General features: G+C 40.7%; 1 protein-coding gene across 2 annotated transcripts; it reads left to right on the top strand.

The window, feature by feature from the left end:
- Positions 1 to 637: 637 nt before the first annotated feature.
- GLE1 (GLE1 RNA export mediator) lies at positions 638 to 11,705 on the top strand. 2 transcript variants are annotated; one of them, XR_008239272.1, is made up of 16 exons: positions 638 to 769; positions 1,276 to 1,500; positions 2,563 to 2,688; positions 2,928 to 3,076; positions 3,401 to 3,461; positions 3,742 to 3,996; positions 4,754 to 4,982; positions 5,571 to 5,686; positions 5,882 to 5,951; positions 6,309 to 6,451; positions 7,317 to 7,507; positions 7,983 to 8,112; positions 8,434 to 8,557; positions 9,551 to 9,633; positions 9,823 to 9,886; positions 10,591 to 11,705. XR_008239272.1 is itself a non-coding variant. In XM_052814361.1 (16 exons), the coding sequence occupies exons 1-16, from the start codon at positions 674 to 676 to the stop codon at positions 10,657 to 10,659; spliced, it is 2,112 nt and encodes a 703-aa protein (XP_052670321.1). In that variant the 5' UTR covers positions 638 to 673; the 3' UTR covers positions 10,660 to 11,705. The 2 variants fall into 2 exon arrangements, 1 of the variants encoding a protein (XP_052670321.1); XM_052814361.1 differs by having other exon boundaries at positions 8,453 to 8,557.
- The last annotated feature ends 605 nt before the right edge of the window (positions 11,706 to 12,310 follow it).

Genomic DNA, 12,310 nt, shown 5'->3' with positions numbered 1-12,310 from the left:
TTTGTATCCTATTTATGTGTGATGTGGTCATTGGGCGGTATTTCTCATAAAGGTTTTCTAAGTTAATTGTTTTTTGGGAGTTCTGCAATTGTGTGCGTGTTTAACACTTCAAAAATCCTAAAGGTGCTATGGTAAAACAAACAATAAACTAAACTTTAATTGGTTATGTTGGGGTTTCCTCTTCGTTGTGTTGCATTTAGGGTCCTCTAGCCCTTATTTTGGAAAAAGGAATGCATCCCCGGGGCTTTGTGCAGGCAACTACGCTCCAGCCCCTTTCCCTATCTCATGGATGGTGGCCTCTCCCTGCCCCTGCAACCCGGGATCAATGCTGCAGTGCAGGCTGGCCTCCAGCCCTCCCTCCCGGGGCCCCTCCGCGAGAATACACAAAATAAGGGAAAAAGCGGCGCAGCTGCCGGTGTTTCACGGCCCTGCACGTTTCCTCACCGCAGACCCCCCCCCCCCGCTCCCCGGGAGGCGCCCCCGGCGGGACTCGAACCCGCGGCTCTTCCGCTCGGCGGGGAGGGGCGGGGCCCCGCCTCCCCACCAGGGGGCAGCCACCGCCCTTATCGCCCGCTCTGCAGAGGGCGGGAAGCGGTGCCCCGGAAGCGGAAGAAGGGCGAGGTGTGTGTGTGGGGGGGTCAGCCCGTTGCCGGGCGCTCGGCAGCGGGTCGCCATGCAGCCGCGGCAGCTCCGCTGGGAGACTCTGGCGGCTCTGCGCACATCAAGCAAGGGCCAGCTGAGCTACTGCCGCCACTGGCTCCAGGATGAGGTGAGGGCTCTCTCCCGGCGGGCGGCTGGGAGCCCCCGGGCCTGTGCGTCCTGGGGGCGGCTGAGGGGGGAGGTCGGTGACTCGTCCCTCCGAGCGCTGGCCCAGCGGTGATCCATCGGCTCCTTGTCTCGTTAACAGTCGGGGCTTGAAATACGTTAAATCGCCCTTGTGGTATCTCTGCTGCCCGCTCCTCCTCGCCTGTCGGCGGCTGGGCCCCTCTGCTCCCCTTCCAGCAGGTCGGGTCCTGGCTTCTCCGCACTGGGTAGATAGTGCAGGGTGTAGGGAGGAGGTGTTACAGGAGAAGGTTCAAGCGCGGCGGTCCTGCTGTCCTGCAAAAGTAGGGGAGCTCAGAAAAAAGTGTTGAACAGAAACAATGAATAAATGGGGTACTGAGCTGTGATTATAAAGCACCTGCTGATCTGTGCAGATGTTTTCAATGTGTGTTCATTAACGTTTTGTTGCTTTCTTGGTATGTTTTACGCTTACAGAAAATGTTTTATCTCTAGGATATCTTGGAAGGATGCATGTCTCCTCTTGTGCTGTCCCCTTATTCTGGCTGGGTCCTGGACAGAGTGATTGGGCAATCAGCCCAAGAAATTGCACCCTCCAGAAGTTCAACGCCTAAAGAATCCACTCCCTGCACAAACCAGTCATTTTCTCTGGAGAAGATCGCATCTGCTAGCTGCCAGGGCTCTCCACCACTTTCATCTACAGAGCCAAGTGAAACAAAGGTACCTCTCTGATTATAATTCACATGCGAACAGCTGTGAGAGAAAGCGTACTAACTTGCTGCCATAAATTGTCTGATAAAGTTTGGTTTGTGCTCTGTTAACTTGTGGGGAAAAACATGCTTAGTTTCAAATTTTTGTAGGATAAACCAGCGAAGATAAAATTGGTATTAACAAGATTTTCATAGAGTAACGTTTGATTGTAGGCTAAAAGCAAACTCCCTTTTTCGCCATAACTAAGGAAAATTTAGTTGGAGCTGTATAGTTACATGGATTGGATTAGCAGCATGGGGTTCATCCATTTGGAGGGATAAGGTCACAGAGTAGGGTCAGGCCTGTTGTAAGAGTCCATGAGTAACCCCCTTGGGTTCTCTGGAGCCTTTGAATGACTTAGATGTGTTATGGCTGTATTTACAAGGCAAAAGGGTAGGAAGCTGGGCAATAAGCAGTCGAGCTGTGGAGGTAGTGAAGCTGATGAAGCACCTGAAAAGAAAACAAGTGTCTGTTGCTATACATTAAATTATGACTTCACCACATAACAATGAGACTGAGCAGTGAAGTTTTGCATCATCTTGGCTCCATTTAGACTTGGGAAATATATTGTGAGGAAAACATCTTAATGAAGCAGCAAGATCTGATAAAAGTTATAAGAGAGAGTCTGAAGACTCCTCCTGAAGGATGATTCAAAGTATGAACCTGTCTTGACTTCTTCCAGTGTAACATCTTCACTGAATGTAAAGAGAATGTGGGGAGAGTCTGTCTCGCCTTTCTAGGTGACAGTTAGCCTTCGTGCATGTCCTATAGGCTCTTGGTATTCTACTCCCAATTTTAGTGATTGGAAAAAGTAATTATCCCAACTCATATAGCTGCTGGAGGATACTCAAAATGGTGAGGCTGCACTACTGAGGTATATAACTACTCTAAATTGTTGTGCATTGATTGACTCCTTTGTCTGTTTCTCTACAAATAATATGCAGTTTAAGGAGACTTGATTTACCTGGTTTCCTCCATGAGTGGCTGATACAGTATTCAGTCACTGATTTTGCTTATACGCTGACCACGCAGGGAAATGAAGATCTTAGTCTGCTGGAAATGGATCAAGAAGTCTTTCCAGCAGTTCTGCCATCTAAAGTTACGGAAGTTGAAGGCTGCATTCGGATGTATGAAGAGATGCACAGGTTGAAAGGAAAGGTAAAAGAAAACAACTTGAGGGTGTATGTGAATCACAGGAGAGCTACGTAACCAGATGTAACAATGCTCTGGTAAAAGTAGCAGGACAGTAAGTTATCCTAAACCTTAGAGAGTAAACTTTAGGATAACCCCAAGTAGACCGTGGTGGCCCACTTTGGGCAATTTAATTTGTATTTTTTTCTGTCCAAATTCTGGTGATTACTACATTGTGGTGCTTCTGGCACCTTTGCAATCTGCAGGAGGGGCTAAGGCAACGGCAGGAGCAGCAAGAGCAGATGGTGAGGGCAGTGTATGACCTGGCAAGTGAACAACTGAAGCGCTTTGATGAACTGAAGGAGCTAAAGCAGCATCAGGAATACCAAGATTTGCAAGAAGTAATGGAGAAGAGGTGAGATTAGCTCTGCTATCCTTAAAATATTACAGAATCTAATCAGTGAGGATTAATTCTTGTGCCTGACGGATCTGTGCTATTCACTTGTGCTTGAAAATCTCACCTGCTGCTTTTCTTATATTAATTATCCTGTTATTGTTTGTCTTTCAGAGTAGATCTCTGGCTACTGCTGAGGTTTCAGTGGTTAGAAAAAGACTATATTTGTGACAGTTAAAGGTCCTCTAGCTTGGCTTATTTTAAAAGTAACTTGCTGTGTGTTTGCTTGTATTTTGTCTTGTGCGTGTCTTGAATACAGGTTTTCTGTCTTTATGTGTATTGTAGCTCAAAGGAGGCTCAGGGACAGCAAGAGAAGTTGAAGGAAGAACACCGACACAGAGCAAAGGTCTGTGACTTGTAAGAGTTGTCTTTCATAAAAGACTGTGACTACTCGGTGGGAACTGGAAAGACCAATTGATTTGTTTGTATTTACATGGCACCCCTGTAGTGAGAATGTATTTTCTGGTGCTGTCCTAGACACCTGCTGCATTGTTGTGGAAATGCAGTAAAGGCACATGTGTTGTAGGAGCAGGAAGGACCTGTAAAGCTAGTCATCAGACCAGGAAGGACCTGTAAAGCTGGAGTTATTTCAGTATTTTGTGTCTCTTGTTTCTTTTTCTCCCCAGGTATTAAACCTAAAACTGCGCGAGGCAGAGCAGCAGAGGCAGCGTCAGGAAGAGCTGGAGCGTTTGCGTAAGGAAGAGGGCCAGGAAAGATTGCGTCGCCTTTATTCCATCCAGGAGGAAGTGCTGCAGCTTAACCAGCAGATTGATCCCAATTATAGACACAAAGACTTGCCAAGAATCGATCTTTCTGCATACAGTAATCGTGGCAACCAGATCTGTGGGCTGGTGTCAGGACTCATCCGCACCACAAGCGAGGTAGAGGCTCTAGAGTTGTTCTTAACTTTGGTTGTCATTTCTTCATAAAGCTTCCTGTAGTTGTCTTCAAAGGCAGCTTGTTATGAGACTGTTAAATAAGACGTCACAGAAATATTTTCAGATATTTGGCTTATAAAGTATCTAATTTAAAAGGAGAATTCTGTGGCACTTTAGCTGTTCTCTTGAAAATGGCTTACAAAAATGCATGAGGATTTCTACAGGAGAAGGATTCAATATTAAAATACTGTAAACTCTTGATGCTGTAAAGGTCCTTTTTGAGAAACCAGTTGTCAAATACTGAACACATTATGGTTCTCCTATGCTCGTAAGCCTTTTTGCAGTAACTAGGTTTCCTTGAAAATTTTTTTCTCTATGTAAAGGTGGGATACAAATCTTGAAAAATAAAACACTATAATAAGGCTAATTCTCTGTTCCAGCTTGTCACAGCTGGCTTTCTGCAGAGGACGTTGACTAGGCTTTGCACTGAGGTTCGCTTATCATTGTCAAAGTGTGTTATTAATTTTTGTTGGCCAAGATCTTGTGAGATCTAGTCATGGACTAACATTATTTACAAATGTGACCAATGTTATGTACAAATAAAGGAGAGAAAGATATTTTGACTAAAGAGGATAAAATGTTTAGTTGGTTCCCAGGTTACCTGAAGACTAATGCTTCAAAGGCTCCTTCTTCTTGCCGTTGGTCTACGGATAGTGGAACAAAAGATTGATGCTATATTACCTCCTCTGTTTCTTGACAGAGAGGTTTCCCTACTCAAGTAGATGTGGCCAATACTGAACGAGCACTGCAAGAGATGCGAGGGTTGATATCCAGCATGCAGCAAGAAATCGCTGCAGCTGTAGAAGAAAAAAGGAGGAGAGATGAAGAGGAAGAGAGACAAAAGCAGAAAGAGTTACTGAAAAAAGAGCAGATGAAGGCTCAGACTCCTGCCCCTGCACAGCAATCAGGGGGAAAGCAGCAGAAGGAAGGTTGGTTAGGCTTTTCCCTTCCCTCCCCCTGCCCCTCCCTTACACACTCTTTTACTGTTAGACTAAATACTACTTTGGAATCTTTATTGTTGTGATGACATACCTTCTCGTAGCCTTTACTTTTAGCACAACTAGCAAAACGGGTATAGGACTGCTGGCAGCAAACTTTTGAAATGAAACTGATGCGGCATAAATTGACTGTATTAACTGGAGCAAAACCTGCTGTTTCTAGACAGTATGCCATATATTGGAGTATTAGAGAATGACATTGTGCCTTCTTGCGAGTGTAAACGGGTCATGCATGATATGACAAAACATACAAGAACAGACCACTGAAATGGCTTCTTTCTTGAGAGTAAGTTAAGGCCAGATATCCTGCATATATAAATTACTAAGCTGAAGAAGGAGGACTCCTGTATAGCTTGCAAACTTGTAGTTCGTTTATGAACATAACTTTCTAAACTAAATTCTGGGGAAAAAGCACTCATGCAGCTGATAGTTCCTTGCAATTTTTTTTTTAAAGTTTTCTTAAGGTTCTCTAGAGTTTTGGGTCTTTATTAGTCTTCTGCTATTTTTTTTTAATACCAGGACTTCAAGTTAAGGCAGAAGAAAGTACCATGCAGTGGTACCAGCAGCTTCAAGATGCTGCTGAGCAGTGTGTTGCTTCTTTCAGTGGAATCAGCAACTGCAAAGACAACAATGAGGTATGAACAAATGATTAATACTGCTGAAGAGTAATTATCTTAATTTCTAGGGGAAATAGGACAGCTTTCATTTAAAAAAAAAAAAAAATTCTAACTTAGCAGCCTCTGTTAACAGTCTGCTTATCCAAACTATCATAGTAGTTTACTTGTCTGTAAAGGCTTTTGAAGTTGTTTGTTTGTTTGTTTGTTCTGCAGGTTAAGAAGATAAAAACAGACTTGCAGAAAGCAGCTACAATCCCTGTGAGCCAGATCTCTAGAATAGCAGGTCAGGAAAATGCCAAGAACCCAATCCAACTGAAATGCCTTTTGCTGTAAAGATTTTAGTAGGACACAACATATCCAATGTTTCTATAATTATCCCTACAGCAGAAAGCTGGTATGCATGCAGTCCGAGTCTTTGCAGCACGGTGTTTGCTTATGTTTTGAAGGTCTGTTGCTTCCCTCAGAGGCATCTTGCTTCATCATGATTAAGTTTCTTTAATCAGATGTAGCAAACATGCAGTTTGAGGTGCCTTGCCCTTCCGGATGTAGGTCTAGTTTTTGTGAAGTTGATGTGGTCTGGTTAAGACTTGTCTGCTGTTTCCTAATCTTCTGTCTCCATACATTCCTTTTATATTTGCAGGTTCTCAGCTGAGAGAGATATTTGACAAGATCAATAACCTGCTCTCTGGAAAGTCTGTTCAGAGTGGAGGGCGGACTGTATCAGTGACTCAGCATCCACAGGGTCTGGATTTTGTTTACTACAAACTTGCGGAGAAATTTGTGGTGAGGAAGCATTCTCTTTATTGGGGTGGCAAACTAGCTAGTGCTTTAAGAAGTTCTTTTGGACACTGTCCTATGTCTTCAACTACCAAGAAAAAAATTACTAGGTGTTTAGCTTGCATGTATTAATGTTCATATTGATTAGAGAAAGTGCTTTTGGGTAAGAAAAAGTGAAAAAACTTAGTTTCTCTTTCTCTCCCGTCCCCTGTTTTATCTCTTCTAAGAGGAAGAACTATTTTAAATTCCAGGCTTACATTCTGAAGTAGTTAGGTATGGTGTTAGTGGAAAACGGGTTGATAGTTAACTTATGATATATCACAAAACTGTATATATGCTCAAAACCTTACATCTTGGTGGGGGGTGGGGGGAAGCTAAGGCCCAAGGGGTGAACTTCTGTCCCTGCTGTGTAGTTAGCACCTCCCAAGAAATGAAGTGTCATTGTTTAAGTTGCTTTTTGAAGTTGGCAGTATTTTTCTCTATTCTTTGTTTGCTAAATTTGGGCTGTTTGAAACTCTCTTTTGTCCCTGCAGTGACAAAGATATGCAAAAATTAGCCCATGGAGTAAAACTGACTGATCTGTAAATATTTGAAAATGATTGTTTGGAGTGAAAATATCTGTGCAGCCTTGCACTTTGTGCCTGTATTTGCTAACTCCTTTTTTCTGTCCTGACCCAAAGTTTATTGTCATCCTCTGTGGGAGCTGAGGACTTAGGGCTTTATCAGCTTTTCTGTGGTTGGCTACATAGCCATGGAAACATTAGGATTCTTTAGTAGAGGCTAATTACACAAAAAAGATGGTGGTTTTTTTTTTTTTTGTCTGAGAAATGGCTTGAAGGGGTGGGGAATGACTTTCCTTTCCTCCCTCCAGAATCAAGGAGAAGAAGAAGTAGCTTCTCACCGTGATGCAGCTTTCCCAATTGCTGTTGTGGCCTCAGGAATCTGGGAAATACACCCTCGAGTTGGAGACCTCTTTTTAGCTCACCTGCACAAAAAGTGCCCCTATTCTGTGCCGTTTTACCCTGCATTGAAGGAGGGGACTTCTATGGAAGAGTATCAGAGGTAAATTTATTACTGGACTTTTTCAGCATGAACCCTGCAAGGGTGAAGATTGTATTCTTCTGAGTGAACTCCACTTTTCCCAATCTCTGATTACATAGGCACTGTGACATGCTGACATAGACTCTGGAGATTCACTCACAAGTGTGCAGCTCCCCTAACCCTGTTTCCCTGGAGGATGCTGTGTCCTTCAGCTTTGAAGTGCTCTTTTGCTTATTCTTCCTTGTAGTTCTCAAAGAACAGTTGATAGCCATAGCTTGATTCTAGTTGAAATATCCAGTACGGAACCTAAATATTCTATGTGGTATAAAATAGTGGAACATATGATCCAGAGGATAATGATCAGCCTTTGCAGTAATTGTATGGTTTTGGAGTATCCCTATTCTCAGTACAGTTGACTTAAAGTAAGCTGAGAACTGCAGGGACTCAAGTGAATGGGTTTTGCTGTACTAATACTGGAATGTCTTCTCATACATAGGATGCTTGGATATCAAGTTAAGGATTCTAAGATGGAAGAGCAAGATCATTTTCTTAAACGGATGTCAGGAATGATTCGTCTTTATGCTGCCATCATTCAACTCCGGTGGCCTTATGGAAACAAACACGGGGTACGCGTGTATGGCATTATAATTAGAACCTTGTTACTATCCCAAGAGTCCATTAAATATATTGCAAACTTGATTTGTAGTTAAGGTGCACTGAACTTTAAACCAGCTTATAATGTATTTGAAGGGAGATGGTCATAACCATAATCAACAAAGCAATGCAAAGTAATTTGTAGTATAGACCTTTGCTTCCTTTCTTTTTATTTTCATAATGATCAAGTTTTATGTTAGGCTATTATAAAATAACTTTATAAAGAAGAAAGTAAATCAGAAAACCACCTGTTTTGATAATCGCATTTTGCAAGTCTTACAAGTGGTGGGTAGCTTTTTTGTTGCTTTATAGACACATCCTCATGGGCTGAACCATGGATGGCGCTGGCTTGCTCAGATGTTGAATATGGAGCCTCTGGCAGATGTGACAGCCACACTTCTTTTCGATTTTCTGGAGGTAAGTGATGTGGATTACTAATGATTAAAGAGACCTAAATTGGTGACGTTTTAGTTTCTGAAGGGATTGCTGAGGTGAGGTTCATTGTGATTTTTAAGAGGTTTTTTTTAACTTGTCCGTATTCCTTCAGAAACAAATGTGAATATTCCACATTCTTGCAAATATAGCTTTGGAGCTGAATGATTTGAAAATGGAAGTTTTTATACATGCAACTTCTGTTGTTGTATTTGGTTCCGTTTAAGGTTCCTGGTATATTAAAAATAGTTGCATGGTCCTATAAAAGTAAGGTCTGCTAAGCACTTGGCATCAGTTTGTACAATGGACTGAGGTCCTGTGGTCTTTCCAGCTGAATTAGTTCATAAAACAGGGTGGGTTTTTCAGGCTGAGGACAGAGCCTGATGTATATTAATCCCATGTTCTAAGATATAGGCCTATGCTAAATAAGAGCCAAAGTTAAAGGCTGAAGTCAGGGGAGAAACACTGTTGAACACAAGCAGCTTCTGTGTTTATCAAATGCCTTCTAAAGAACTTTAAAAGTAGAAATGAGAAAGTAAGTGCAAGGTGAAATACACCATGGGGATTCTGTTAGTAGTGGTGAAGTTTGAGGAACATTCATCCTGTAAACTAACTGTATGAAGAAAGCTGATGAATCCACACTGCAGTAATCAAGATGGGGAAATGACCACAATATGCCCTAGCAAATGGTATTAGGGAAGGGTGTTCTTTTTAGAGGTACACTGGAGTGAGAGGAAGAATAACATAAGATTGATACCAGTGGCCACCACACAGCCAACAAGAAAAAAAGGTGATTGTGGTAGCAGTAATGGCATTTAGAGGATTTGCTTGTTTTATGGTGAATGCTAGGTATATTTCTTTAAATGTCTGGATAGAATATTAAGTGGTTGATATTGAACAGCTTCATTGAACTGAAGTTGTCATGCTAGTCTGAAACCCAGTTCTGGAACCTGGTCTTTGTGGATTTCTGTACTATAGGTGTGTGGCAACGCTCTCATGAAACAGTATCAGGTTCAGTTCTGGAAAATGATGTTGCTTATTCGAGAAGACTATTTCCCAAGGTATGATATCTGTGGTTAGGAATGTGAAATGATCCTTGGTCTTTTTTTTTTTTTTTTTTTTACTTCATGAGTGTTTGCTCTTAAATGACTTGTCCATCTTTTCCAATCTCTGCCATTCACCCCCACACCCACTTGTAAATCAAACCCAACTGTCTGAGTAGATTTTGAAACATGCTGTTATTTCTGCAGAATTGAAGCAATTACCAGCTCTGGACAGATGGGCTCTTTAATGCGTTTCAAGCAATTCTTGGAGGTAAAGCAGTTTTGTTGGTTTTTTTTTTTAGTTTTCAAGTGTTTTGAGGATTTTTCTCTTCATTCGATATATCCATCATTTTGCTAATGAGGCTGGTGCTGCTTGCAGCATATCTGATAGTCCAGAGCAGTCACCGTGATGAAACCCGTCTTTTGTAACTTTTCAGTTACTGAATTAACTTAATGATAGTTACGATAGCAAACATCTTGCTTATTTCTTACCTCACATCTAATTTTTCTCAGTGAAAATGTATTTTGGTTATAAATGGAAGTTCAGTGAGACTAGTTGCAGTGAGAGAAGATGTATAGGTGGAGGAGGATTCTGCTGAGTCACTTCTGTAACAGCTATTTTTTATCAGTGGTTTGCTTTTTTTTTATCTGTTGTCCTGATTAGATACATGAGGAAGTAGACACTTTGAACTGCTCTCTGTAGCGTTTGTTTAGCATTGTATTCTGCATCTTTTTATGAAAGCTTGCAAAACTGTAGAATACTTGATTATTTAAATTGTTTTGTGAATGTTGACTCTGAATCTGTCATGTTTTAATATCATAATCTGAGTTTGTACTTTCACTTCAAAGTTAATTTTGGTACATTTTATTAGCAGTGATTTGAATGTGTGCAGTAAGAGCCATCAAAATTCCTGAGAAGAGATGACAAATTAAGATACACGTTTCTTTTTTTCTTTGTCTTTCTCTCTCCACTAGGAATGTCTACAGCAGAAGGAAATTCCATTACCAAAGGGTGCTCTGCAGTCTTCCTTTTGGAGATCATAGATCAGTTTCTATTTCTTTCCCCCTGGATGTCAGTGCTTTCAGACCTGGCTTCCTGTTTACATGTAAAGGCAAATAAATATATTTTGTATATAGAGGAATGAGGAGAAAATATTCCATCAACCTGTTAATGTTTAATTCATTAAGATTTATGTTGGGCAGAACAAACTCGTGTTTAATTTGTTGCAAATAATTGGAAGTTATTCTTTACTTTGGATTTTTGTAAGTTTTTTTTTATAGTGAATTGTGGAAAATTGAAGACACTTCCTTCATATATTTAAAAATGTGGAAGACATTTTAAATATAGTATCCTGATGACCTCTGGGCTAAAGAGATTAAAGACTTTTGGATTGAAAATTTGCACAGTGCTGTTCTGTTCATGGAAGTGAACATACCTCATAGCTTTATGAAGTCTTAGCAGACTAATCAATCTCAGAAATTTACAGCTAGAACTTTATTTTTGTATTTATTACATGTCTTTTATAATTCAATTTTAATTATGCTGATGTACTTGCATCCTGTTTGTCTCAACAACATCTTAAAACTACAGTGAGATTGGTAAAGGCATTTGGCCTAGCAGTGTTGATGCTTATCTCTGTTGAATGTAACTTTGCTCCAAGAGGCAGTACTCTCGATTTAAGAGAGGTACACTCACTGTTTTAAAAGTTTGCATGGATAATAGAAACTTCACGAGGGAACAGCGGAGTTCCTGAAACTACAGAAATTCTGTGTCTGTTATCCATCAGATGGATGGAAGCTAATAATCCATTTTGTTAATACAAGAAAAAAGTGTCAAAATGGTGCATTCATTCTAGCACTTTTGCTGATGTTCTGCCGTCATTTGAGGGGGAAATGGTATGCTTGGGTTACCTAAGGTGCATTTCATTAAGGGCTCTTTTTATGTAAATGGATTTCTTCCTTATCAATGTTATGGTATTTTATGTATCAAGTACTGTAATACTTTTGTACCAATGGTGGATTATTCTGAGAATAGTTCATTCTAGAAATCTGTTTAAATTATTATTAAAGTTTAATTTTTTTCTTTTTAATCTGAAGCTGATGCAGTTTGGTTTTTTCTGTAGAAGAGGGATGGTCAAGAAAATCTACAGCTCCTTGGTGAATACAGGAGATGGATAGTGTAAGAGATCAGAGTGATGGGAGATCTATCTGATTTATGGTGCACTGTCCTTGAACTATTTTGGTGGCCTCTAAGATGAGAAAATTTGCTTCTGAGTTCTGGAAAGTAGTGTGTTATTTTTGCGATATACTGTTGCAAGTTAAAATTTATTATTATTTTTACCAGATGAGTTTTTATTATTCCTAGAGGCACCGCAATTTGAAGCTGTAGAAAGCGGAGTTGAGGCCATATGAGAATCTGAGTTTGATTTTTATATAGTTCTTGAGATTTCTGAGAAAAGTTTGTAACGTGTACTTTGGAATTCAGGCCTTTAAAACCTTTAACTTTGGCTTTTAAATTGACTGGTAAGTAAGTTAAATTTGTATTTGGTTTATGTATTTTGTAAACTGACTCTCGAATTCTTTAGACTGGTGTTACCAGTAATTGTTCTGGGGTACTGCAAACCTCCTTCTAGTATTCTTTTACCAGATAACACTGAAGCAATATGACTTCCATTAGTATACTTGAAAATGTTCA

Source organism: Harpia harpyja, chromosome 19, assembly GCF_026419915.1.
Source record: "Harpia harpyja isolate bHarHar1 chromosome 19, bHarHar1 primary haplotype, whole genome shotgun sequence".
NCBI classification, from domain to species: Eukaryota; Metazoa; Chordata; class Aves; order Accipitriformes; family Accipitridae; genus Harpia; species Harpia harpyja.
Note: the sequence above shows the minus strand (reverse complement) of the source record. Positions and strands in the feature narration are given on the sequence as shown.

What these genes read in the sequence shown, in the direction of transcription:
- GLE1 (XM_052814361.1), top strand. Translation starts at nt 674, where the DNA reads ATGCAGCCGCGGCAGCTCCGCTGGGAGACTCTGGCGGCTCTGCGCACA. An exon ending in ACTGCAAAGACAACAATGAG is followed by an intron (nt 5,687 to 5,881) that starts GTATGAACAAAT and finishes TTTGTTCTGCAG; the next exon opens with GTTAAGAAGATAAAAACAGA. An exon ending in GTTTCAAGCAATTCTTGGAG is followed by an intron (nt 9,887 to 10,590) that starts GTAAAGCAGTTT and finishes TCTCTCCACTAG; the next exon opens with GAATGTCTACAGCAGAAGGA.